Source organism: Gracilinanus agilis, chromosome 4 (assembly GCF_016433145.1).
Source record: "Gracilinanus agilis isolate LMUSP501 chromosome 4, AgileGrace, whole genome shotgun sequence".
Lineage (NCBI taxonomy): Eukaryota > Metazoa > Chordata > Mammalia > Didelphimorphia > Didelphidae > Gracilinanus > Gracilinanus agilis.
In genome coordinates this window covers 371,777,529-371,799,532 of record NC_058133.1, presented here as the reverse complement: position 1 = coordinate 371,799,532, position 22,004 = coordinate 371,777,529, and the positions used below count along the sequence as shown (strand labels likewise).

The 22,004-nt window shown below is 38.1% G+C and overlaps 1 protein-coding gene and 1 pseudogene across 2 annotated transcripts in view; one reads left to right on the top strand and one right to left on the bottom strand.

Moving 5' to 3' along the window:
* The window catches only part of MCM9 (minichromosome maintenance 9 homologous recombination repair factor), a 168,971-nt gene that overhangs the window by 35,705 nt on the left and 111,262 nt on the right, over positions 1-22,004 (top strand). The window contains exons 4-6 of one of the 2 annotated variants that reach the window (XM_044676842.1): positions 3,035-3,235; positions 11,361-11,486; positions 16,810-16,929. In XM_044676842.1, coding sequence (XP_044532777.1) covers positions 3,035-3,235; positions 11,361-11,486; positions 16,810-16,929 — 447 coding nt within the window. Of the gene's footprint in view, positions 1-3,034; positions 3,236-11,360; positions 11,487-16,809; positions 17,117-22,004 lie in introns of those variants that run through there. The other variant, XM_044676843.1, reaches the window with a different exon arrangement.
* LOC123244619 lies at positions 105-1,125 on the bottom strand (annotated as a pseudogene).

The window sequence follows — 22,004 nt, the reverse complement described above, 5'->3', positions numbered from 1 at the left end:
CCTAGGTTCAAACCCGGCCTCAGCCACTTCCCAGCTGTGTGACCCTGGGCAAGTCACTTGACCCCCATTGCCCACCCTTACCAATCTTCCACCTATGAGACAATACACCGAAGTACAAGGGTTTAAAAAAAAAAACAAAAAAACTCTTCCTCTCCAGGAAGTGCTGGGCTCCTGCTCTGGCTGGAGGGCAGATCGGTGACCTGCAGAGTTGTTGGGGAGGAAACTTCAGGAGATGGCGTTAGATCCTTAGCTGCCCACGGATGCTGACGCCGGGACTTTCCACCACGGGCTTCGACAGCGGTAGCCAGTTCACTCAGTGCTTCCCGATGATGTAGATATTCCGTCTGGCCAGAGACTCCAGTTCCATATCGAGCGGTATCAGGGAGGGCCTTTCGGACGCCCTTGAAGGGAGTACTTGAGTTTGGAAGCTCTAGCAGATGGGATCGGAAATTCTAGCCCATCAAGGAATGAGGGTGCCGGCCTTCTGAATGGCATGCGATCTCAGAGGCACGAGCGGCATCCAGGGCTTCCATTCCGCACAGGCAGCTGTAGCCACGTGGATGACCTGCTGTGTCCAGTTGTAAGTCTGGCATCATCCTCTTCAAGAGGCCGAGGTTCATACTTGACATCCTGGACCTTGGATAGCCGGATGTCAGTCTCTTCTCTTCCCTCAGATCCTTAGGAGCATCGTGCCCCACAGGGACATGAGGCCTCTTTGAGACTTCCTAGCAAAGTGCAGCATCTGCTTCTCACAAAAATGAACAACGGCACAAAGGCCATCACCAGCAATACGTTCACCCCCAACAACCAGTTACTGCTGGACGCCACGGCCTCCCTCCAGCTTTGTTAGCTCAGGCTCCGTGGTAGCGACGGCCACAGGGCTCCCTGGCCATTTCCTTATGGGGGAAGCCAAAGCCAGGCCCGGTCAGAAAACATGATGGCCGGCAAGGGCACGGGGGATTGAGGGAGATGGGAATTTTAAATGACCAAAGACTCTTGGCAAACTTGAAAGCCCAATAGAAATGTCTTATATTCCCCTGTGTCCTGTTACCTCTCTCTTAGAACGTAGGCTTTTTTGAGTAGGGATTGTTTGTTCATTTTATTTTTATTCCCAGTGTCTAACATAGTGCCTGCCTCATACGAAGTGCTTTGGTGGATTGCTTTCTTGCATGCTTGGTTATTATTATTATCATTATTATTAATATGTGTAGACAGATAATCAACAATTAAAGCAAACATCAAAATAAATGCCAAGTTAGAACAAAGGAGAAACCTAAGAAGACATCTTGAACTTTATGAACACCATATTAAATTGGCATTTCTGTATATAAGTGGGAACTTGATAAGGATTGTATGTATAACTGTATATCTCAGCCATGTAAGGGACAAACACCCAATCTCATCTTAGGGAAGTTTAAGGTAAAATGTTGACCTTGACCCTGTCCATCTTAGAGAACTTTAAATTTTAGCAAAAAGGAGGCTGAGAAAGGCCAGAAGCCAAATTAGTCAGCAAATACATTACTCTCCTAAGCAGACACTGATGATGGATAGGAAAAATTCTAGTAAAGAATATAAGAATATTTTTTTAAGTGTTAACAGTGGATGATGGGAGACAACAAGAACTTGTGATCTCACAAAATAGTGAAGAGCTTTGCCAGTGTATCTTAGTTTGGCAAGGGAAGTAGGTAGACCATATAATCCCAAGAGTATTTGCAGATGAGACCAGAAAGAGGTTCAGAAGAGCAGCTTTCAGGCATTGCTGGTGATGGCTAATTTGGTAGTATAGTGTCTTCTCAGGTTTGAACCATTTGTGAAGATAACCCCACCTGGGGGTGACCTTCAACCAGATGTTTCTGGGGGGTACGCACAGCTGCCAATTTCATGGAAGAAACTGGGCACAAGGTCCAAACCAAAGAAGGATGACCCATTGAAGGCAAAGTTCTTCAAATGCAACTAGCTTTAGCTGACATAATACTAATTGCATTAAGACTCAAGAGTACTTCAAAGCTTCCTCAGTCCAATCCATCAGAATACAAAAATATTAGTTGAACAATCCACACTGGAGAAACAAAATTAATTAAAAATGCATCTTTTCAGACTGTAATATGCAAGTGAATGGGCAAGTTGCCAAAGAAACAATTTCATTGCTAGAAATGACCTCTCAGATATCAAGTTCAACCCGTACCTGAGCAGGAGCCAGTTCAACAGGCTTCGATGCAGCCTGTTGAAATGTCCCTAATTGTTGAAATAGCTTCTATCAAGCTGAAATCTTCTTCACTATCACTTCAATGCATTGCTTCTAATTCTTCCCTTTCGAATAAAATATTGTGCTTTGCACACATATACGTATCAGCTATTATTATTTTATCTGGAGGCAAACAAAATAATTTTATTTTTCATGGAGAATCCCCTTCAGACATTTCAAAAACAGGTATCATGTCCCTCTTATGTATTCATCTTCACTTTCAACTGATAGTTGTATGATTGGACTTTAAGAATCCTCTCACCAGCCTTGTCACCTTCCTCTGGGTATGTTTTACACTATCAATATACTTCTTAAAACATAGAACCTGGAACTGAGCAGATGTGGTTGACAACAAAGGCTGAGGATGACAGTACTATATTATCTTCCTTATTCTGTGCAGCAGGATACCATGTTGAATCATACTGATGTCCACGTACAGGTGTGTGGATTGGACAGTGGTAACTGAGGACAGAACTATTTATCTTTTATTTTTCTTCTTTTTTCTCCTGCAAAAATAATCTTTGGGCTAACAAAGACTGGGAAGAGATGGCAAATGAAATCTAAGATAAGTGGGGAGGTAGTAAGAGAGCACCACAGTTTATATTCTGGCTCAGCTACTCAGTACTTTCCTCATCTACAAAATTTTAAGATTTAAATCAAATGACATTTTAGGATGATCTCTAAATCTGCAATCCTGTGAACCTTGTGTCAGTCAACTAGCACTGATGAAGTGCTTTCTATGTGCCTGGCACTGTGTGGTCTCTTAACTAACTTGGTTTTCTTCCCAAGGTGATGACCTCACCATTTATGGGGTAGTGATGCAGCGGTGGAACCCCTTTCATCAAGATGTTCGGTGTGACGCGGAGATAGTCTTGAAAGCCAATTATGTTGAAGTGAATAATGAACAGTCCACAGGCAACATCATTGATGAGGATGTTCGCAAGGAATTTGAGAGTTTTTGGGAACATTTCAAGAGCGACCCTTTGGCAGGTTTGTGAATGAGGGTAGTTTTCTCTGATGTTTCATTTGTTATTCAAATATCATGAATGCTTTTAGAACAGATTAGAATTTCAAGTAGCTCAACAACTAGGTACATATAGGCTCAGAATCAGTGCCCCTAAGTTTATTATGCAATGCAAGCCTTTCTATCATAGGATGTTAAAAGAGCTTCTTGAGAAATTAAGGTTGAGTTTTCATGAAACTCTTAACTTCTTATAGCTGAACAGTATCTTTTGTAAGTTTCAGAAGGAATACATGTACAACATCTAATTAAATACACAGGATCTCCCTTAAAAAATTCTGTTGTTCCTCTAGATTAATATTATACTTTTGTAATTATATCTTTTTTGGGTGAATATTTTAGCTAAAGTTTTTAAATCAGAAAACATCTGTACACATATATGATAGAAGAAGATGAGGAAGAAACAAAAGGACAGATGTTAGTGAAGAAACTCGTATAGTTCAGGGAAAAGGTTTTATCAAATAGCAAAAATCCTCTGTCTTAACATAAATTGCTATGATGTAATTACGCATGTTAAAATATCACAAGTTTTTTTTTAATTGTGTTTAAAACTTTAAAATCAGTATACCACCTTTTAATTCCTAAGATATGTCAGTTCTTCATCATTAATTCTTTCCTAGAGGTATCTTCTGGGGGGAAAAAATGAGCTAGTAAGAGAAATTTTATAATTAGGTATTAAGACATGCCCAACTTTAAATATAAATCTCTTGGCCTTTAAATCAAAATCATAGCATATTCTTAGACATAAAAGTGTTAGTAGTGTGCTCTGGTTCTTATTTTAATCAGATATTTGTCATCTCACTAAACACTAAAGATAGGTTATCTTTTTTAAAAATCTGAGCAATTAATGCTGATAATAGTATTTATATATGGGCAATTTACTCTTTATTACTCCCTTTCTCATAGCCATGGGGTATCTATTATGGAACCATTTTTCTTGCATAATTTTATTCTTTCTAGTAGACCCAGATATTAAAATATATATATATATATATATATATATATATATATTTATACACACATGGTTATAGTCCAGTGATAGCAAACCTGTGGCACAGGTGCCAAAGATGCACACAGAGCCACCTTTGTGGGCACAAAGCTGTGCACCCCACCCCCAGTTTGTTACTAAAAAGACAGAGGGACTCTGGCAGAGCTGCTCCCTTCCCCCTCTTCACTGTGCCTGACATTGTTTCCCATCCCTGCCCCTCTGCCCAACAGCCACTGGGAGTGCACAGGAGGTAAGGTGGGTGGCTCACAGATGGCAGAGCTGGAGGAGAGCAGAGCATTCGGGCCACTCCCCTCCCCCTCTCTGCACTCGATGAGGACATTCCTCACTTCACCCACCCCTCTGCCCAGCAGCCCAATAGCAATGCTTCCTCCCTCCTGTGTGGGGCAAACAAGGGGGGCAGGGCAGGTCTGGCACTCAGGGGTGGCAGGTCATGGCACTTGTTCTGGGGATGGGGTGGGGGCAGGGCCAGGCACTCTGTCTCCAAAAGGTTTGCCATCACTGGTATAGTCCCTCTTAATCTGCTAATGAATTCTATACTTCATGGCCTTATCTAGAAAGGCCCACCATTCATTTCAATTTATGAAAAGATTTTTTTTTTAATTTCAGAAGGTGAATTTCATTGACATTCTTCAAATAACCACTTGAGCATTTGTTTGGAAGAATTTCCATTTTAACACCAAAGTCACTTCCTGTTCATTACAACTTTACTTCTTAGTTCTGCATGTTGGCAAAGGAGGATAGTGAAGCACAATTTTGTTGTCCTACTCTCTTAAGTACTTTGTATTTGAGACTGTCAAAACATGCTTCACTCACTGCACACAAAGGTTGAAGTAGTACAGTACTGACCAGATGACCCAGAAAGGGAGAAGTCCTTCCTCAGCCAAGACAGTATCCTTGGGAAGGAAACAAAGAAAATGGTAATTGGAGATCATCATCATCATCATCATCATCATCACTAGCATTTACATAGTGCTTTAAGATGCTATTTATTAACTCCATTTTACAGAGTGGGAAACCAAGGCAAGACAGCAAACATTTCCCTTTGTAATATAAACTGGTAAAGCCTTCTTATTCTACAAAACATAAAATAGAATCCTGAGTATCATTAATTCAAGCTAAAATCAGCTCATTACTTGGCAAAAAAAAAGCCTGGAAAATATTATAAATTTTACCTATATGCCTCACCCTTTGACCATCCTCCCACTGGCTGGCTCAGTTTTGGATTAGTTTTGATTCCAAAAATCTTGACTAGCTTGAAGCCTAAGAATTTGGGTTTTGAACCAGTCTTTGAGGTTAGTACCAAGTCTCTTTGATACTGGCTTATTCAACACCAAAGGACTTATTTCCTCAAGGCAACCCTGTCCTCATCCAGGAATGAAACAAACTCAACAGATCCTATAAACAACTAGCTTCTGGGGGTGCTCCAGGCCAGAATGGGGCTTGAACCGAGCTAGTGCAATTCTGGGGGATTCCAGACCAGAGAAGAATTAACATTATTAACATTCAAATGCAAGTTTAACAATAATAGCTAACATTTTTGCACTCCCCCCTGCCCCCCAGGCATCTCACACATATCTCACGTGGTTCTCTCCAGGCTAGGTCTATGCATCTCAAGCTGAGCTTGAACCAGTTTCTAAAAGTAGGGATTGGTAAGAGTTTTCACTCCACTGCATTTCCTTCAGTGATGAAACTACTCAGAAATTCTTGAATATGAAGTAGCTTTTATGTAGTCACTGGTCCTTTTCACTGCTACCAAACCAAGACATAAGAATTGCCTCTTTTGGACCCATACACTTTGCTCTCTACCTGTTTCTGGTAATTCTTCCGTAGGAATCTGAAAAAATAACACAAACTTAGCCATTTAGAAAGCAAAAATGCTTTAAATCTTGGTGTACAGAATATTTATGTAAGTAGTTATCACAGATTACCAGCTTGTCCATTAAATCCATTTCATCCCCAACAGTACAGATATCTAGTTACGAACATTTCCTTCTCTAGGTCATCTTGTACATTCCTAACCCTATGCTATATGTTGAATATCTTTAGACCTTTGTTAAACCTTTGTTATCCTTAAAACTTTGTTAGTGAAGGGGGTGGGGGAGGGGCAGCTGGGTAGCTCAGTGGATTGAGAGCCAGACCTAGAGATGGGAGGTCCTGGGTTCAAATGTGACCTCAGGCACTTCCTAGCCATGTGACCCTGGGCAAGTCACTTAACCCCCATTGCCTACCCTTACCACTCTTCTGCCTTAGAGCCAATACACAGTATTGACTACAAGATGGAAGGTAAGGGTTTAAAAAAAAAAAACAAAAAAAACTTTGTTAGTAGGCTTCAATGAAAACTCCTTTGTTTCCATTCTAGCTTGTCCCTTCTAAAGAGATGATATTGGAGTTCTTTTTTATTCAGTTTTAACCCCTCTTTTAAAAAGTATTTATATTAGCATCATTTAAAAAAAAAAAAACCCTTACCCTCTTAGAATCAATGCTATGTATTGGCTCCAAGGCAGAAGAGTGATAAGGGCTAGGCCATGAGGGTTAAGTGACTTGCCCAGGGTCACAGAGCTAGGAAGTGTCTGAAGCCACATTTGAACTCAGGACTTCCCATCTCTTGACCTATTAGCATCGTTTTTAATATACCTGTGCCTCTTGCCTATCCATGGTGCCACCTCTTATAACAAAGAATTAAAACAAAAGAAAAAAATGAAACAGTTCCATAAAAGCAGTCCACATCAAGGGTGTTTAACAGTATACACAGGATTCCACATCCATAGTTGTCACCTCCGCAAAGACAGAAAGGAAGTATGTTTTTTAGAAAACTTCTCCAGGGCCAAACTTGGCCATTCACTATAATTATGCTATTTAGTGAAATTATTTTTTTTTTGTTCAAGTTATATTGTAGTGATTGCATTTATTGTTTTCCTGCTACTGCTTATTTTACCCATCATTTGTTCATATAAATCTTCATGCTTCTCTGAAGTCTTCACATGTATCATTTCTTTAGGGCAGGATGACATTGTTATGCCATCACATTCAAATCACTTGACCTCCCTGGGCCTTCGTTTGCAAAACAACAGCAATAACCAACCTTTTACACAGTGCTGTAAGGTTTGCAAAATGCTTTAGAAAAAGGGCTGCATTTTATACTCACAACCAGGCTGGCTGGTAGTTGCTATTATTATCTTCCCTATTTTGAAAATGAGGAAACAGACTGTGCAAATAAAGATTAAGGGACTTGCCCAGGGACATATAGCCAGCAATTCTCTGGAGAAAAATCTGAATTCAGGTCTTCCCGACTTCAGATCTAGCATTCTATCCACTGTACTCTCACTGCCTCTAAAATGTGGAAGCTGGACTCGATGATCTCCGAGCTTTCTGCCAGCTTGTGGAATAGTCACCTTTCTGGGATCAGGCAAGTCTGAGTTATAATCATGTGCCCGACTCATCCAACCATCCCTGTCCCCCAGAGGAGTCATGGTACGGCGAGTGGGGTCCTCTGTTTGGAGTTATAGTACCAGCTTCAAATCCTGCCATTGCCTTTCTGCCTGGTGGCATCCTAAGGACCTTGGGCAAAGCGCGTCACCTGTGAGCCTTAGACTTGTGAGCTGTAAAATGAAGCGAGGAGCAGGTCACTATTCCGGTGTCTCTTTTCTAAATCTGCTCCCCCGGGGGCACGTTCTTCTTCAGCAAAGCTGGCTCCCTCTCCTCTCCTTCATCTCCCTTCCTCCCTTTCCCCTTCCTCTTCTCTTCTCTCCCCGAGCTCTATTAGTTCTTCTGTGGACATTTAATACCTCCTGCAACAGCTCCAACCGAGACCAAATCATTACTTTCAATGACCACCACCCCCCTTTTTAAATTTCCTTTACTCGTCGTGCTTGCTGCCCAGTACAACACTGTGGCTTAGGCATCTCTTCGGCAGCCTGCATCATTATCAAGCTCACCTGGACATCGGACTACTTTTGGCCTCTAGAGAAGGGAGTTAGAACCCAAATACACAAAGTGAGGAGGGAAATGATTGTTCCCACTTTTATTTCCTAAGGTTGTGGGGGAACTTGAAATTTCAGTCAGGGGTGGCTGGCTTATTTTCCTCCATTAAAGAAGACAAGACCAGGGGCAGAGAGCAAGTTCTAACACTTTCAAACCAGATATAAGCATACCCTATTAAAATGACCTGACTGATGTCATTAATACATTTTATTCAAACGTTACCCTAAAATCAGGTCAGGTTATATCCACAATACCAGCTAAGCCTTCTGCCCACTTAGTCTTTATTCATCTCTTAAAGGTACCACAAAGAAATGTGGCATGTTTTCTCTTCACTTCATAAGCTGTTAAATAACATAACTTTTAAAGTTTGGGGAATTTTGGGGTCCAGGCTTGTGATTTCATTGGTGTGGGAATTTCCTGGGTTTTTTTTTTCCCTTTAAACCTTTACTTTCTTAGTTTCTTGTCCTAAGACAAAAGGACAATGGCTAGGCAGTTGGGGTTAAGTGACTTTTACCCAACCTAGAAGATTTAGACACTTACTTATATACTACTTAGACTTACACACAGCTAGAAGCATCTGAGGCCAGATTTAAACCTAGGTCCAACCCCTCTCCAGGCCTGGTGCTTTAATCCACTAAACCACCAGCTGCCCCAAATTCCTGATTTTCAACAATTTATATTTTTAGAAATTTCTCTAGGACCCTTAGAAATTGGGTGATTTGCAAGCATGATTATATAGTCAGTCTGAAGCAGAACTTGAACCTGGGTTTTCTTTATTCCAAATCTAGGTCTTTAGTCACTACATATACCATACTGCCCTTGAGATATTAAGTACTTTGTACAAATGGTTCATTTATAAGGGCCATACCCTTACCTGGCACCATCCTATTCATAAATACAAAGGAATTTCTGTAACATAAAGGAAAAGATAACAAGAAAATGTTCAAGGTTTCTTAAACTTTCAGCCCAATTTTTGCATGTTCAAAGTCATTTAATGGATCAGCCTTTTTCAGTCTCTTGAAGAAGGATGAGGGAATAAGGGGAGTCTGGTTCCCATTCTCACCAGTCATTTTCCCTATTATTCCACTTGTTGCAGCAGAATTTGCTTTTCCAGTTCAGATTTTCTGAGGAGATGGATTATAACTTCCCCAACATTGGGCAACTGATTTCTTTTTTCATCTTTTAAGATAAAGTATCTAAAATTATTTCCTACTAGGTGTTGAATTAGAGGTTGAGGATTTCCAAAAATGAGAGGAGCTCCACGTCCCCATCTCTTAGTCAACCTGGATCATGATAAAGCTCACCTGTACACTGGACTACTTTTGACCTCTAGAAAAGGGAATTAGAACACAAATACACAGGAGCAAAAAGCAAGTTCCACCACTTTCAAACCAAATACAGGCACACCTTACTAAAATGATCTGACCAAAAATACCATTAATATATTTTAGCCAAACCTTATACCCTAAAATCAGGTCAGATTATATCAACAATCCCTGTGCAGTGTGACTTGAGACTTCACTTCTTGTCTCTCCAGCTACCCTTTTCCCTCTCTGATCTACCTCCCCAATACTTTGGCTGCAGACTTATCTCTGTAATGATTGGTTTTGCCCACCTAGAACCACATCCTCCATTTTGAACAATCCTGAAGTTGACCAAACAATCCCCTGAAATCTTGTTTCACCTCAAGTTTTTTTTGGAACCAGTTAGCAACATTAAGTGGAATATTCCTGAAACAGCAGGTGCTCATCAGTATAAAAAGAGGTTATTAATATTATAATTGTAAATATAATGAAGTCAGTTTTAAGAGATTCACTAAAAGTTTCTTTTCTCCAAAAACCTCTTTGGAGTAAATAGACAACACAGGAGTCACAGGCTTCATTTCATAACCTAATTCATTCAAGACAATAATAATAATAGTAGTACTTATATAATACTTTAAGGTTTACGTAGCACTTTACAAATATTACTTTCATTTTGTTCTCACAACTCTAGGAGGCAGGTGATGTTATCCTCTCCATTTGATAGGTGAGGAAAGTGAGGTTGACAGAGGTTAAGAGACTTGCTATATGTCATATAGTTAACAAATGTTACTGGATTTGAACTAAATTCTCCCTGACTCCTGGACCAGTGTTTTGTCTTCTCTGCCAATAAAACAGACTGGCAAATAAGTACTTTGACATTATTTATTTAAAGTTTGGAAGACAAGAGACTGACCCAGATCTTGTAATATATACTCTTACTGTCCTATCAAGCCAGTACTAAATTTGGGTCTTTTTTATAGATAAGACAGAACTTAGTATAGAGTTTCTCAAAACTGGGCCTAAATTGACCAGAAGGCATAATTTACCGCTTGTTTCATCCCCTAGGGAAAAGTTCTGAAGGCCACAAATAGAGCATTGCTCAGAGACAGGCTTCCACTGTTAAGGCATCATTTGTGAAGAGTTTAATGAACTTCCTCTTGTAAGCCACAGACTTTCTCAGCCTGAACCAGTCTTGATAGGAGAAGATGGTGAAGAAACAATGGCCATGGGGCAGAAACTATTTTTAAAGACTATAAATAAAAGGAGAAAAAAAAACAAACAACCCTTACTATATTACCTCCTAAGTTGGATGAGTATTAATATTTAAACTTGATGCACAGTGCAGATGGTGCCTGGAAAACTCATTTTTGCCTGAAATTAGGAGACGGGGAACTTGGAGTTTAAACCATAACAAAATGATTCCAACTCCTATGCTGTCTTTTCAATTGTTCCTTCTTGAGAGAGACCATCACAAAGTGGCCCTAGTATAGGGTTGACCTTGGAGTCAGGAAAAGCCCTGTGTCTGACCCATCAACACATCCCTTAACCTCCCAGGGCACTGGTCTGCACTTGGAGAGGATGAAATTACACACAAGCTGCAAGTCTGCAGAAGTGAAACTTTCATATCAGGCATTCCCCACACCAATAAAATCACAGGTCCAGACCCAAAACAAAAAGGGTCCTTCAAGCAGGATAGAGATGGTAAAATAATTGTTCACAGAAACCATTGGGGATGTCAACTATCATGTAAGTCATTCTTGAAAATCACTGCTGTCTTTTTTTTTTTACCCCTTTTCCTAGGAAGGAATGAAATCCTGGCCAGCTTGTGTCCTCAGGTTTTTGGGATGTATCTAGTAAAGCTTGCAGTCGCCATGGTGCTTGCTGGCGGTGTCCAGAGGACAGATGCCACTGGAACGAGAGTCAGAGGTTAGTCCCTGTTCCCATGTTCCAAGGAACACATGATGATATATGGAGGGCACAAGGATATTTTCCTCAGTGAAAAGCTCCTTGGTGAAGACTGGGGTTCTCGTAGCCGTCTTTTTAAGCCTAGAACTGTCTTAGTTGCATTATTGCTAACAACCTCGTGTGTTTCTGGTAATAGTTCAAAATATCCACCAAAACACAACTTCTGAAAGGCTCATATATAACAAAATTTTTTCAGTGGAGCCTGTCCCCAAGAATAAATTGTTAGCACTCCAATTGGTGTGTGTTTGGGGAAAGTCTGTACTAGGGTTCCCAGCCTTTCTTTAAGAGAGCAAGAAGGAAATAACGCTCTTTAATGTTACAATACCAGCTCCCTCTCCATCTGTGACTGTTAGCACAAGTCCCTTAGACCTGCTGCTCCAAATTTTTTGCCTGCTGATTCCCCTTCTGCCAGTGGATGGTAAATGAACCATCTGCAGTGAGATATTCCTGTAGGTCACAGATTCAAGCAAAGATTATTGTAAGGGCGTAGTACAGCTTTGCCAGTGTCACTGTATTCCAGCTTTAACAGCTCTCCCTGTAACTGAATTGAATATGTTCCATCCTAACTAGTGGATTAAAAGAATCGTGTTTTAAAACAGTATTATCAGTGTAGATCTTACAATAATATTAAGACAAAAGCTACACTATATCAGGCATGTGTCTGAATTAGCAAAAGAGGCAGTATTGGATTTGGAGCCTTAAGTTCTTCATTCAATCCCTGGCTACACTTGCAACTACCTGTGTGACCATGGGCAAGTTGCTTAAACTTCTCAGGGTCTCAGTTTCCTCATCTATAAAATTAGAGATTGGAATAGATCATCTCTAGCATCTCTTAGCAGCTCTGAATCCTACATCTTCCATGTAGTTATACAAATATTAAAATAAATTTTAGAACGTTTTGAATTCTTACAGTACTAAAGTTAGATTGAATTAAGTATTGCTTCATTGCAGTATGTGTCCTCTTTGGCACACAAATGGGAATTTTATTTACGTTTAAAAATACTATTCAAAATATAAATTGCCTATATTAACAGCAGAAGAAAAAGAATAACTAAATAATCCAATATAAAAAAAAATTGAACAAGCCATCAAAGAACTCCCTAAGAAAAAAATCGCCAGGGCCTGATGGATTCACAAATGAATTCTATCAAACATTCAAAGAACAACGAATCCCAATACTATACAAATTATGATTCCTTTTATGACACAAATATGGTACTGATTCCAAAGCCAGGTAGACCAAAAACAGAGAAAGAAAACTACAGACCAATCTCCGTAATGAACATAGATGCAAAAAACTTAAACAGAATACTAGCAAAAAGACTCCAGCAAGTGATCATTAGGGTTATCCATTTTGATCAAGTGGGATTTATACCAGGATGCAAGGATGGTCAACATTAGGAAAACCATTCGCATAATTGACCATATCAACAAGCAAACAACAAAAACCACATGATTATCTCAATAGATGCTGAAAAAGCCTTTGACAAAATACAACACCCATTCCTACTGAAAACACTGGAAAGTATAGGAATAGAAGGACCTTTCCTAAAAATAATAAACTATATATCTAAAACTATTAACAAACATCATCTGCAATGGGGATAAATTAAAAGCCTTCCCAATTAAGATCAGGAGTGAAACAAGGATACCCATTGTCACCTCTATTATTTAAAATTGTACTAGAAACACTAGCAGTAGCAATTAGAGAAGAAAAAGAAATTGAAGGTAACAAAATAGGCAATGAGGAGACTAAGCCATCACTCTTTGCAGATGATATGATGGTCTACTTAAAAAATCCTAGAGAAGTTAGTGGAAATAATCAACAACTTTAGCAAAGTGGCAGGATACAAAATAAATGCACATAAGTCATCAGCATTTCTATATATCTCCAACACATCACAGCAGCAAGAGGTAGAAAGAGAAACACAATTTAAAATCACTCTAGACCAAAAAAAAGTACTTAGGAATCTATCTGCCAAGACAAACACAGGAATTATATGAACACAACTACGAAACCCTTTCCACACAATTAAAACTAGATCTAAACAATTGGAAAAACATTGATTGCTCCTGGGTAGGACAAGCTAACATAATAAAAATGACCATCCTACGCAAATTAACTATTTAGTGCCATACCTATCAAACTACCAAAAAACTTCTTTACTGAATTAGAAAAAAACTATAACAAAGTTCATTTGGAAGAACAAAAGAACAAGAATATCAAGGGAAATAATGAAAAAAATGTGAAGGAAGGGGGCCTAGCAGTTATTAAACTATACTATAAAGCAGCAGTCATCAAACAGTATAGTATTGGCTAAGAGACAGAAGGGAGGATCAGTGGAATAGACTAGGGGTAAGCGACCTCAGCAAGACAGTCTTTGATAAACCGGAAGAGCCCAGCTTTTAGGACAAAAACCCACTATTTGGCAAAAACTGCTGGGAAAATTGGAAAACAATATGGGAGAGATTGGGCCTAGATCAACATTTCACACCCATTCCAAGATAAACTCAGAATGGATGAATGACTTGAATATAAAGAAGGAAACTATAAGTAAATTAGGTGAGCACAGAATAGTATACTTGTCAGATCTCTGGGAAAGGAAAGATTTTAAAACCAAGCAAGAGTTAGGAAAAAAATCCCAAAATGTAAAATAAATAATTTTGACTACAACAAACTAAAAGTTTTTGTTCAGACAAAACCAATGCTACCAAAATCAGAAGGGAAGCAACAAACTGGGAAAAAATCTTTATAACAAAAAACTCAGGCAAAGGTCTAATTACTCAAATATACAAGGAGCTAAATCAATTGTACAAAAAATCAAGCTATCCCCCAATTGATAAATGGGCAAGGGACAAGAATAGGCAATTTTCAGATAAAGAAATCAAAACTATCAATAAGCACATGAGAAAGTGTTCTAAATCTCTAATAATTAAGAGAAATGCAAATCAAAACGACTCTGAGGTATCACCTCACACCTAGCAGATTGGCTAAAATGACAGAAGGGGAGAGTAATGAATGCTGGAGGGGATGTGGCCAAATTGGGACATTAATGCATTGCTGGTGGAGTTGTGAACTGATCCAACCATTCTGGAAGGCAATTTGGAACTATGCTCAAAGGGCTATAAAAGACTGCCTGTCTATCCAGTTATAGCATTGCTGGGTTTGTATCCCAAAGAGATCATAGATAAACAGACTTGTACAAAAATATTTATAGCTGTGCTCTTTGTGGTGGCAAAAAACTGGAAAATGACGGTATGCCCTTCAATTGGGGAATGGCTGAACAAATTGTGGTATCTGTTGGTGATGGAATACTATTGTGCTCAAAGAAACAATAAACTGGAGGAATTCCATGTGAACTGGAAAGACCTCCAGGAATTGATGCAGAGTGAAAGGAGCAGAGCCAGAAGAACATTGTACACAGAGATGGATACACTGTGGTAAAATCGAATGTAATGGACTTCTGTACTAGCAGCAATGCAAGGATCCAGAGCAATTCTGAGGAAGAACTCTTGAGAGTGGAAACACAGAAGAAAAACAACAGCTTGAATACATGAATTGATGCAGACATAATTGGGGATGTAGACTCTTAATGACCACCCTAGAACAATTATCAATAATATGGAAATAGGTCTTTATCGATGACACATGAAGAAAACAGTGGAAATGCACGTCGGCTAAGGGGAGTGGGGAAGAGAGCAAGAACAAGAATCATGTAACGCTGGGAAAAAATTGCTCTAACAAATAAATAAATAAGTGAAGATGCTATTCTCAAATACTGCATATTTTATGAAGATGTTCATTGTATATCTGTCTATATCTATGTATATATATATTTTATATACATGTTTGTGTATGAGGATATATGAAATATTTTCTGCTACTTAATTGTTGAAATATAGGGAAAGTGATTAGGTATTCAAAAGGAAGAAGACAGTTAGTAGATGAGCATTTAAAGAAAAAGTCACATGCAAGCCTAAATCAATGGAAAATAATAGAAGAGAACCCATCTTGGTACAATTTTTTGAATTTCACATTCATTAAGTATAAAATTTTAGCATCATAATTTCTGTGTTGAGAAAAAATTTGAGTATATACTCAAAAAGTTTCATTTCATGATTGAATGCTCTCTTTTTCCCCTTCTCCCCCCTCTCCTGCATTATTCTCTATACCATAGTTCCAGGGCCTACCCTTCCTAGAATTCACTTACTCTTTTTTTTTTTTTTTTTTTTTTTTTAGAAAATATTTACTCTTTAAAAAAAACTTTTTTTTTTAAATCAAGCAATTTCCCAATTGATAAAATGGGCAAGGGACATGAATAAGCAATTTTCAGATAAAGAAATCAAAACTATGCAAATCAAAACAACTTTAAGGTATCACCTCATACCTAGCAGATTGGCTAAAATGACAGTAGGGGAGAGTAATAAATGTTGGAGGGGATGTAGCAAAATTGGGACATTAATGCATTGCTGGTGGAGTTGTGAACTGATCCAACCATTCTGGATGGCAATTTGGAACTATGCTCAAAGGGCTTTTATAAAGACTTTTGTAAAGTCTTTTATAAAGACTGCCTGCCTTTGATCCATCCATACCATTGCTGGGTTTATACCCCAAAGAGATCATAGGGAAAAAGAGTTGTACAAAAATATTTATAGCCTCACTCTTCATAGTGGCAAAAAACTGGCCTTCAATTGGGGAATGGCTGAACAACTTGTGGCATCTGTTGGTGATGGAATACTATTGTGCTCAAAGGAATAATAAACTGGAGGAATTCCATGTGAACTGGAAAGATCTCCAGGAATTGATGCAGAGTGAAAGGAGCAGAACCAGAAGAACATTGTACACAGAGACTGATACACTGTGGTAAAATAGAATGTATTGGACTTCTGTACTAGCAGCAATGCAATGACCCAAGACAGTTCTGAGGAACTTATGGAAAAGAAAGAAGCTATTCATATTCATACATATGGCAGTAGAAACACAGAAGAAAAACAACTGTTTGAACACATGTGTTGAGGCGGACATGATTTGGGATGTAGACTCGAAACGACCACCCTAGTACAACTATCAACAATATGGAAATAGGTCTTTATCAATGACATGTGTAAAAACCAGTGGAAATGCGCATTGGCTATGGGGGTGAGGGGAGAGAAGAGTAAGAACATGAATCATAACAATGGGAAAATCTTTTATTATAAAATAAAAAATTTTTAGTCAATTGAAAAGTTCCCCATGTTGTCTTTCATAGAAATGTGAAAGCTTTGCATGTTTACTTTTTCCTAGGTGAATCTCATCTCTTATTAGTTGGAGACCCTGGTACAGGGAAATCTCAGTTTCTCAAATACGCAGCAAAGATTACTCCAAGATCTGTGCTCACCACAGGAATTGGATCGACCAGTGCAGGTATTTGATCTAACAATGGTGTGTGATATGACAGATCATAGCTTTTTGGCTTTGTTTATAGCTACACAGAAAAAGCAGTAGGGAAGCCTATGGCAGGTATGTGTGAACTAAATGCATATTATTGCAACAGAATAGGGAATTTGGGTACTTTTTTATTTTAATAAAAAGACACTTCATGGGCCAGCTGGGTGGCTCATGGTCTGAGAGCCAGGCCCAAAGATGGGAGGGTATGGGTTTAAATTTGACAACAAACACTTCCCAGCTGTGTGTCCCTGGCCAAGTCACTTAACCCCCACTGTTCTTATGTCTTAGAACCAATTCATGGTATTGTTTCTAAGATGGAAGGTACAGTTTTTATAAAATAAATAATTTTATTTCAATTTTTAAAATAGACTTCTTAGTCTCTTCTGTGTTGGCAGCATGTAAATAGCTAGCAGTCCTGACCTAGAAATGAGGTAAATATTCAGAATGAACAAGCAAAATTTTCCTTTTAAATATCTTCTCAGTCATCATGCCTTTAGGTAACTCACATTGTGACCTTAATGAGTTTTTATAGCCAAAAAAAATTAATCACTTCATGATGCTGGGTTGGTCCTTGTATGGCAGGTGTACATATTCATGGCCTGCACTCAAGGCCTTTCTAACTTGACAGGCTTTGCCAAGACCTTCAACAACTCGGGGCCATGCCACAATGAGGCATCAGAATAGAACTTCAGTGACAGATTCTTTTAGCTGTCCCATGAAAATCTTGAAAGGACCTAACAATTTAAAAGTATTTCTGCAGGAAAAACATACTCATTCTTCAGTATCATTCTTGTATCTTAACTTTGAATAATCCTATTATTTTCGTTTTAGTGACAACCTGTAAAGATGTATTCATGAGACAAAATACAGGCATCACTCATTTTAAATAAACCCAAAGTATGAAATTTAAAAATTATTAATGAATTATGGCTCAGATGTTGTCATTCCTCTGGGTCAGGGACTCTCAAGTCCAGGTTCCTTTTACCAGTCTCCACCCTCTGGCCCCACCAACCTTTCTTTTCTTATCTTCTATTGCCCCTTTAATATGCATCCCTACCCTTAGCAAACCTGGGTTATTTGCTGTACCCCAAACAGACCACATGTTTTGCAGATACTATTTATTCACTGTAGATGAATGGCTTTCTCCCTTCTCTCTTTAAACTAGTCATCCTTCAATGCCCAGCTCAAATACCATTTCCTTCTTGAAGTCTTCCATGATCTTTCCCTAATAATTGTGCTCTCTCATTTCCTTGATTTGTATGTAACTCTCACAGCACTTTTCATATTCAGCCTTTTACTGCAGTTATTTTTTAACTTGTCTGATGTAGCCCTTTCTCCATTAATTATAAGCTTTTAGAACACAAGAATATCATATAAATCTCTGCATCCCTAAGGTGTCCCGAATATATAAGTAAAATGAACAAATGAAGCAAGAAACTAAATTGATTTTACATATTCAGGTCCTTAAGGAATTTTCAGGCTATCATGGGATAAAAGGACAGGACCCATTGACATAAGCATATTAAGGCTCTCTCAGCCATTTGGGAACTTAGTATTGTTGTGAGGAAGATCATTTAGTATTAGTTACATATAGTTTCTATGGATCTTCCTCACAACAGTATTAAGAGACTTTAGGCATGGAAAAAATTCAAATAGTACAAAAAGGGACACAATTCTGAGGGGAGGCTAGAAAAAGTTGGAAAGGAAAATGGAATACCCAGTAGATACACCATATTTGCCTAATACCTCATTGTAGTACCTTAACCCCATTCTCACTAAAGATTTCCAGATCTGTCTGCTGGGGGAATTTTTCTATGATACACCTTCAAATTCCATAATAGTTTTAGCTTGTATAGCTGACATTGCCAAAAGGCATTCACAGATATATGTATGCACATATAGCTTTATTCCTTTGTTTTAGGAAATGAGATTGCCTTCTAAAATTTTTTTTAAACCCTTACCTTCCGTCTTAGAGTCAATACTGTGTATTGGCTCCAAGGCAGAAAAGTGGTAAGGGTAGGCAATGGGGGTCAAGTGACTTGCCCAGGGTCATACGCTGGGAAGTGTCTGAGGTCACATTTGAACCCAGAACAGGACCTCCCATCTCTAGGTCTGGCTCTCAATCCACTGAGCTACCCAGCTACCCCGAGATTGCCTTTTAATTAAAAATTAGAAACTAGCTTTTCATAGAGGGAAAGCAACAGTAGCTTCAACTAGTACAATGCACCTTAACTTCATATTTATAATGATCTTTCAGCAAAAAAAAAAAAAATTAATAACTAACAAGATAAAGTTACATGGTCTAGCTTTGAACCTTGCCCCCAACACTTACTAGTTTTAGGATCATAGACTTAATTAGCACATTATCTCTCTGATTACTCCTCCTGCTTTTATATTTCCTTAATGTAGGAAATTTAACATTGGGAGAAAATTGATTGTGAAAGACTTTGACAGCCACTAAATTTCTGCTGCAGTTTTAGTTGTATAATTTATTTTTTAGTCCTCCCACCTAAAATACCTTGTATCTAGCACAATTGTCATGAGCCTAGACAAATTTCGGTGGCATATAGGATAGATTTCTCTGAGGAAGCTTAGAAAGAAAATACTTCATACCTGATTATTAATTTTAAATTCTAAGTTGGACCAAAGTTAAGAAACAGAACAAAGATTTCTTTAATGACTCATTTCATTCCATATACAAATACTGAAGTGAGTAGGGATTTCTGAATTGGAAAAAGGGTAGAATAGAAATACAATTTCTGAATGAAAAGCAAGGGGTTTCTAACAGCAGCATCTTGTACACTTTTCTGAGTCCTCATTTCACTGGCTTATAGTTTTCGGTAGTGAATAGGAATGCTGGGATAGAAGTCAACATGGTCCAACTTTGAACCTTGCCCCCAACACTTAGTAGCTTTGTGACCATGAGCTTAGTACAGTATCTCTCTGAGCCTGTAAAATCTGTAAAATAAACCTGCAGTACCAACCCACATAGGGCCATTGTGAGGCTCAACTGAGGTCATATAAAAAGATGCTTTGAAAAATCAAAGCACTATCAAGTAAGAAGCAGGATGGTTCTTCTTTCTCTTCTCACTGCCTAAAGAAAAAGTACTTATTGTATGAGACATAACTAATTTCAGAATCTATTGATACCCATTACAAAGTTTAAGATAGATATGGAATTTTCCCTATAGTAATGAATAGCTATTGATTCACTGTAGCAGCATTTTTTTTCTTCTCCAAATTTTGTGCTAGTATCATATTTGAAACATATGAGGGAGAAAATGGCGTAAGGAATAAAATATCCATAGTAAAGGATATGGAAAAATTCTTCCTTCCTATTTGAAGGACCACCTCCTTCTCTTTTTATTCCTCTTGATCTCCATAGGCTGGTAATTCATTAACCTTTAAGGTAATAACTTCCCTCCTATCCTGAAACCAGAGTTAAGTGAGTAGAACCCCAAGATCTACATATGGATTACCTATGCTTTTTGCTTACTTGCTTGGTGTTTTATCAGCTCAAATAATTGTTCTCATTCTCTCCTACCCCCTCTTACCCATCTGTTCAATTGCATAAGTAAACTGTTATGCCTTATTTTTTCGGCAAACAATTAGTTCAAATGAACTTTAAGTCAAAACAATTTTTAAGTCTTTAAAAATAATAATTTAGTCTCCAGCTTAAATATTAAATGTAGTCCAATATATTTTAGTATAGTTTGTGTAAAAGCAAATGTGAGTAAAAAGGTGGGAAAAAAAGTTACTTAATTCAAATTTTTTTAGAGCTTGTACCTAGGTCTAAAAATTGCCTTTTTGCACTTAAAGTTTTGACACCTACAAACGATTTGTGTGACTAGAACTTAATGATCTAAAATCAATTTTTTTAAACTGTGGGATTTATATTTTAGTAGTTTGTCTTAAGCTTCTGGCTCAAGAAAATGAGCCTTTTACGAATTCTGGTAAATATAAATTGTGTGAAATTTTATTACAAACTGATCATTCTTGTATTCCTAGTCAAAAGTCAGTAATGATTCACTTAATTTTCATTTTGCCTCATAATTTTACTTCTAAAGATGTAGATGATATGGTTTCATATTCCTGTGAGTGTAACCAGGAAGAAATATGCCCATTATATACTTGAAGACACTGCAGTTTTAATAACTTTAGAGAGGTCAATTATTAGAAAGTATCATTCTAAATTCCAATGCAGAGTTCTTTTTTATTTGCTAATCATTCCCTACAAAAATACCAATTCATTTCTACATAGAATTTCCCAGGATAGTCATCAGGAATGGTTGTGAGATTTCACTAGTTTAAGGAGCTCCCCTGTACTAACTAACACAGGTTGGCACCTTCCCTCAGAGAGTTGTTGAGAAGTGGCTTGTCCAAAGTTGCACAGCTAGCCTTGTGTCAGCAACAATTGAACTCAGTTCTCCACGGGTTTCTGCTTCTCCATGTTGTTGCTCTAGGTACCTCCTTATATTAACTAGGTGTTAATATACATTGGTAGGAGTTTCTTCATCGGGGAGTTTCTCATACCAGTGAAATCTGTTCCTAATTCCTAGATAGTCAGATTTTTTTTTTAAGATTTTAAATTAGGGAATAAAGGTTTCTGGATATTAGTAAAAGTAGCTATAATGTTTATATTAGCACTGTAAGTTTTATATAGTGTTTTACATATTATTTCATTTGAAAATTCATTCAGCTCTTAAAACGAATTCATTATTTATAAACAAATACCTAACAATCTAGAATATCACATTTCAAAAGCTCAGCACACTGGTCCAGGGGAAAGAACACTGTATCTGAAAGCAGAAGCTATGGGTTCTGGTTCTGACTCTTCCACTGACTGGCTCTGTGATCTTTTCAGTTTACCTCCTGGGACTTACATTACTTTTCTCTAAATGAAGGAGAGGAGGGGAGTCTCTCTAAGGTCTTGTTTCAGCTCTAAAAACTATTATTCTATAACATTTGCACAATTTTCTAGGGCATTTTATTTTTAAAGTGGCAAGAATTATTTCTAGAATACATAGTATTCAAATTTAGATTTCCTCTTC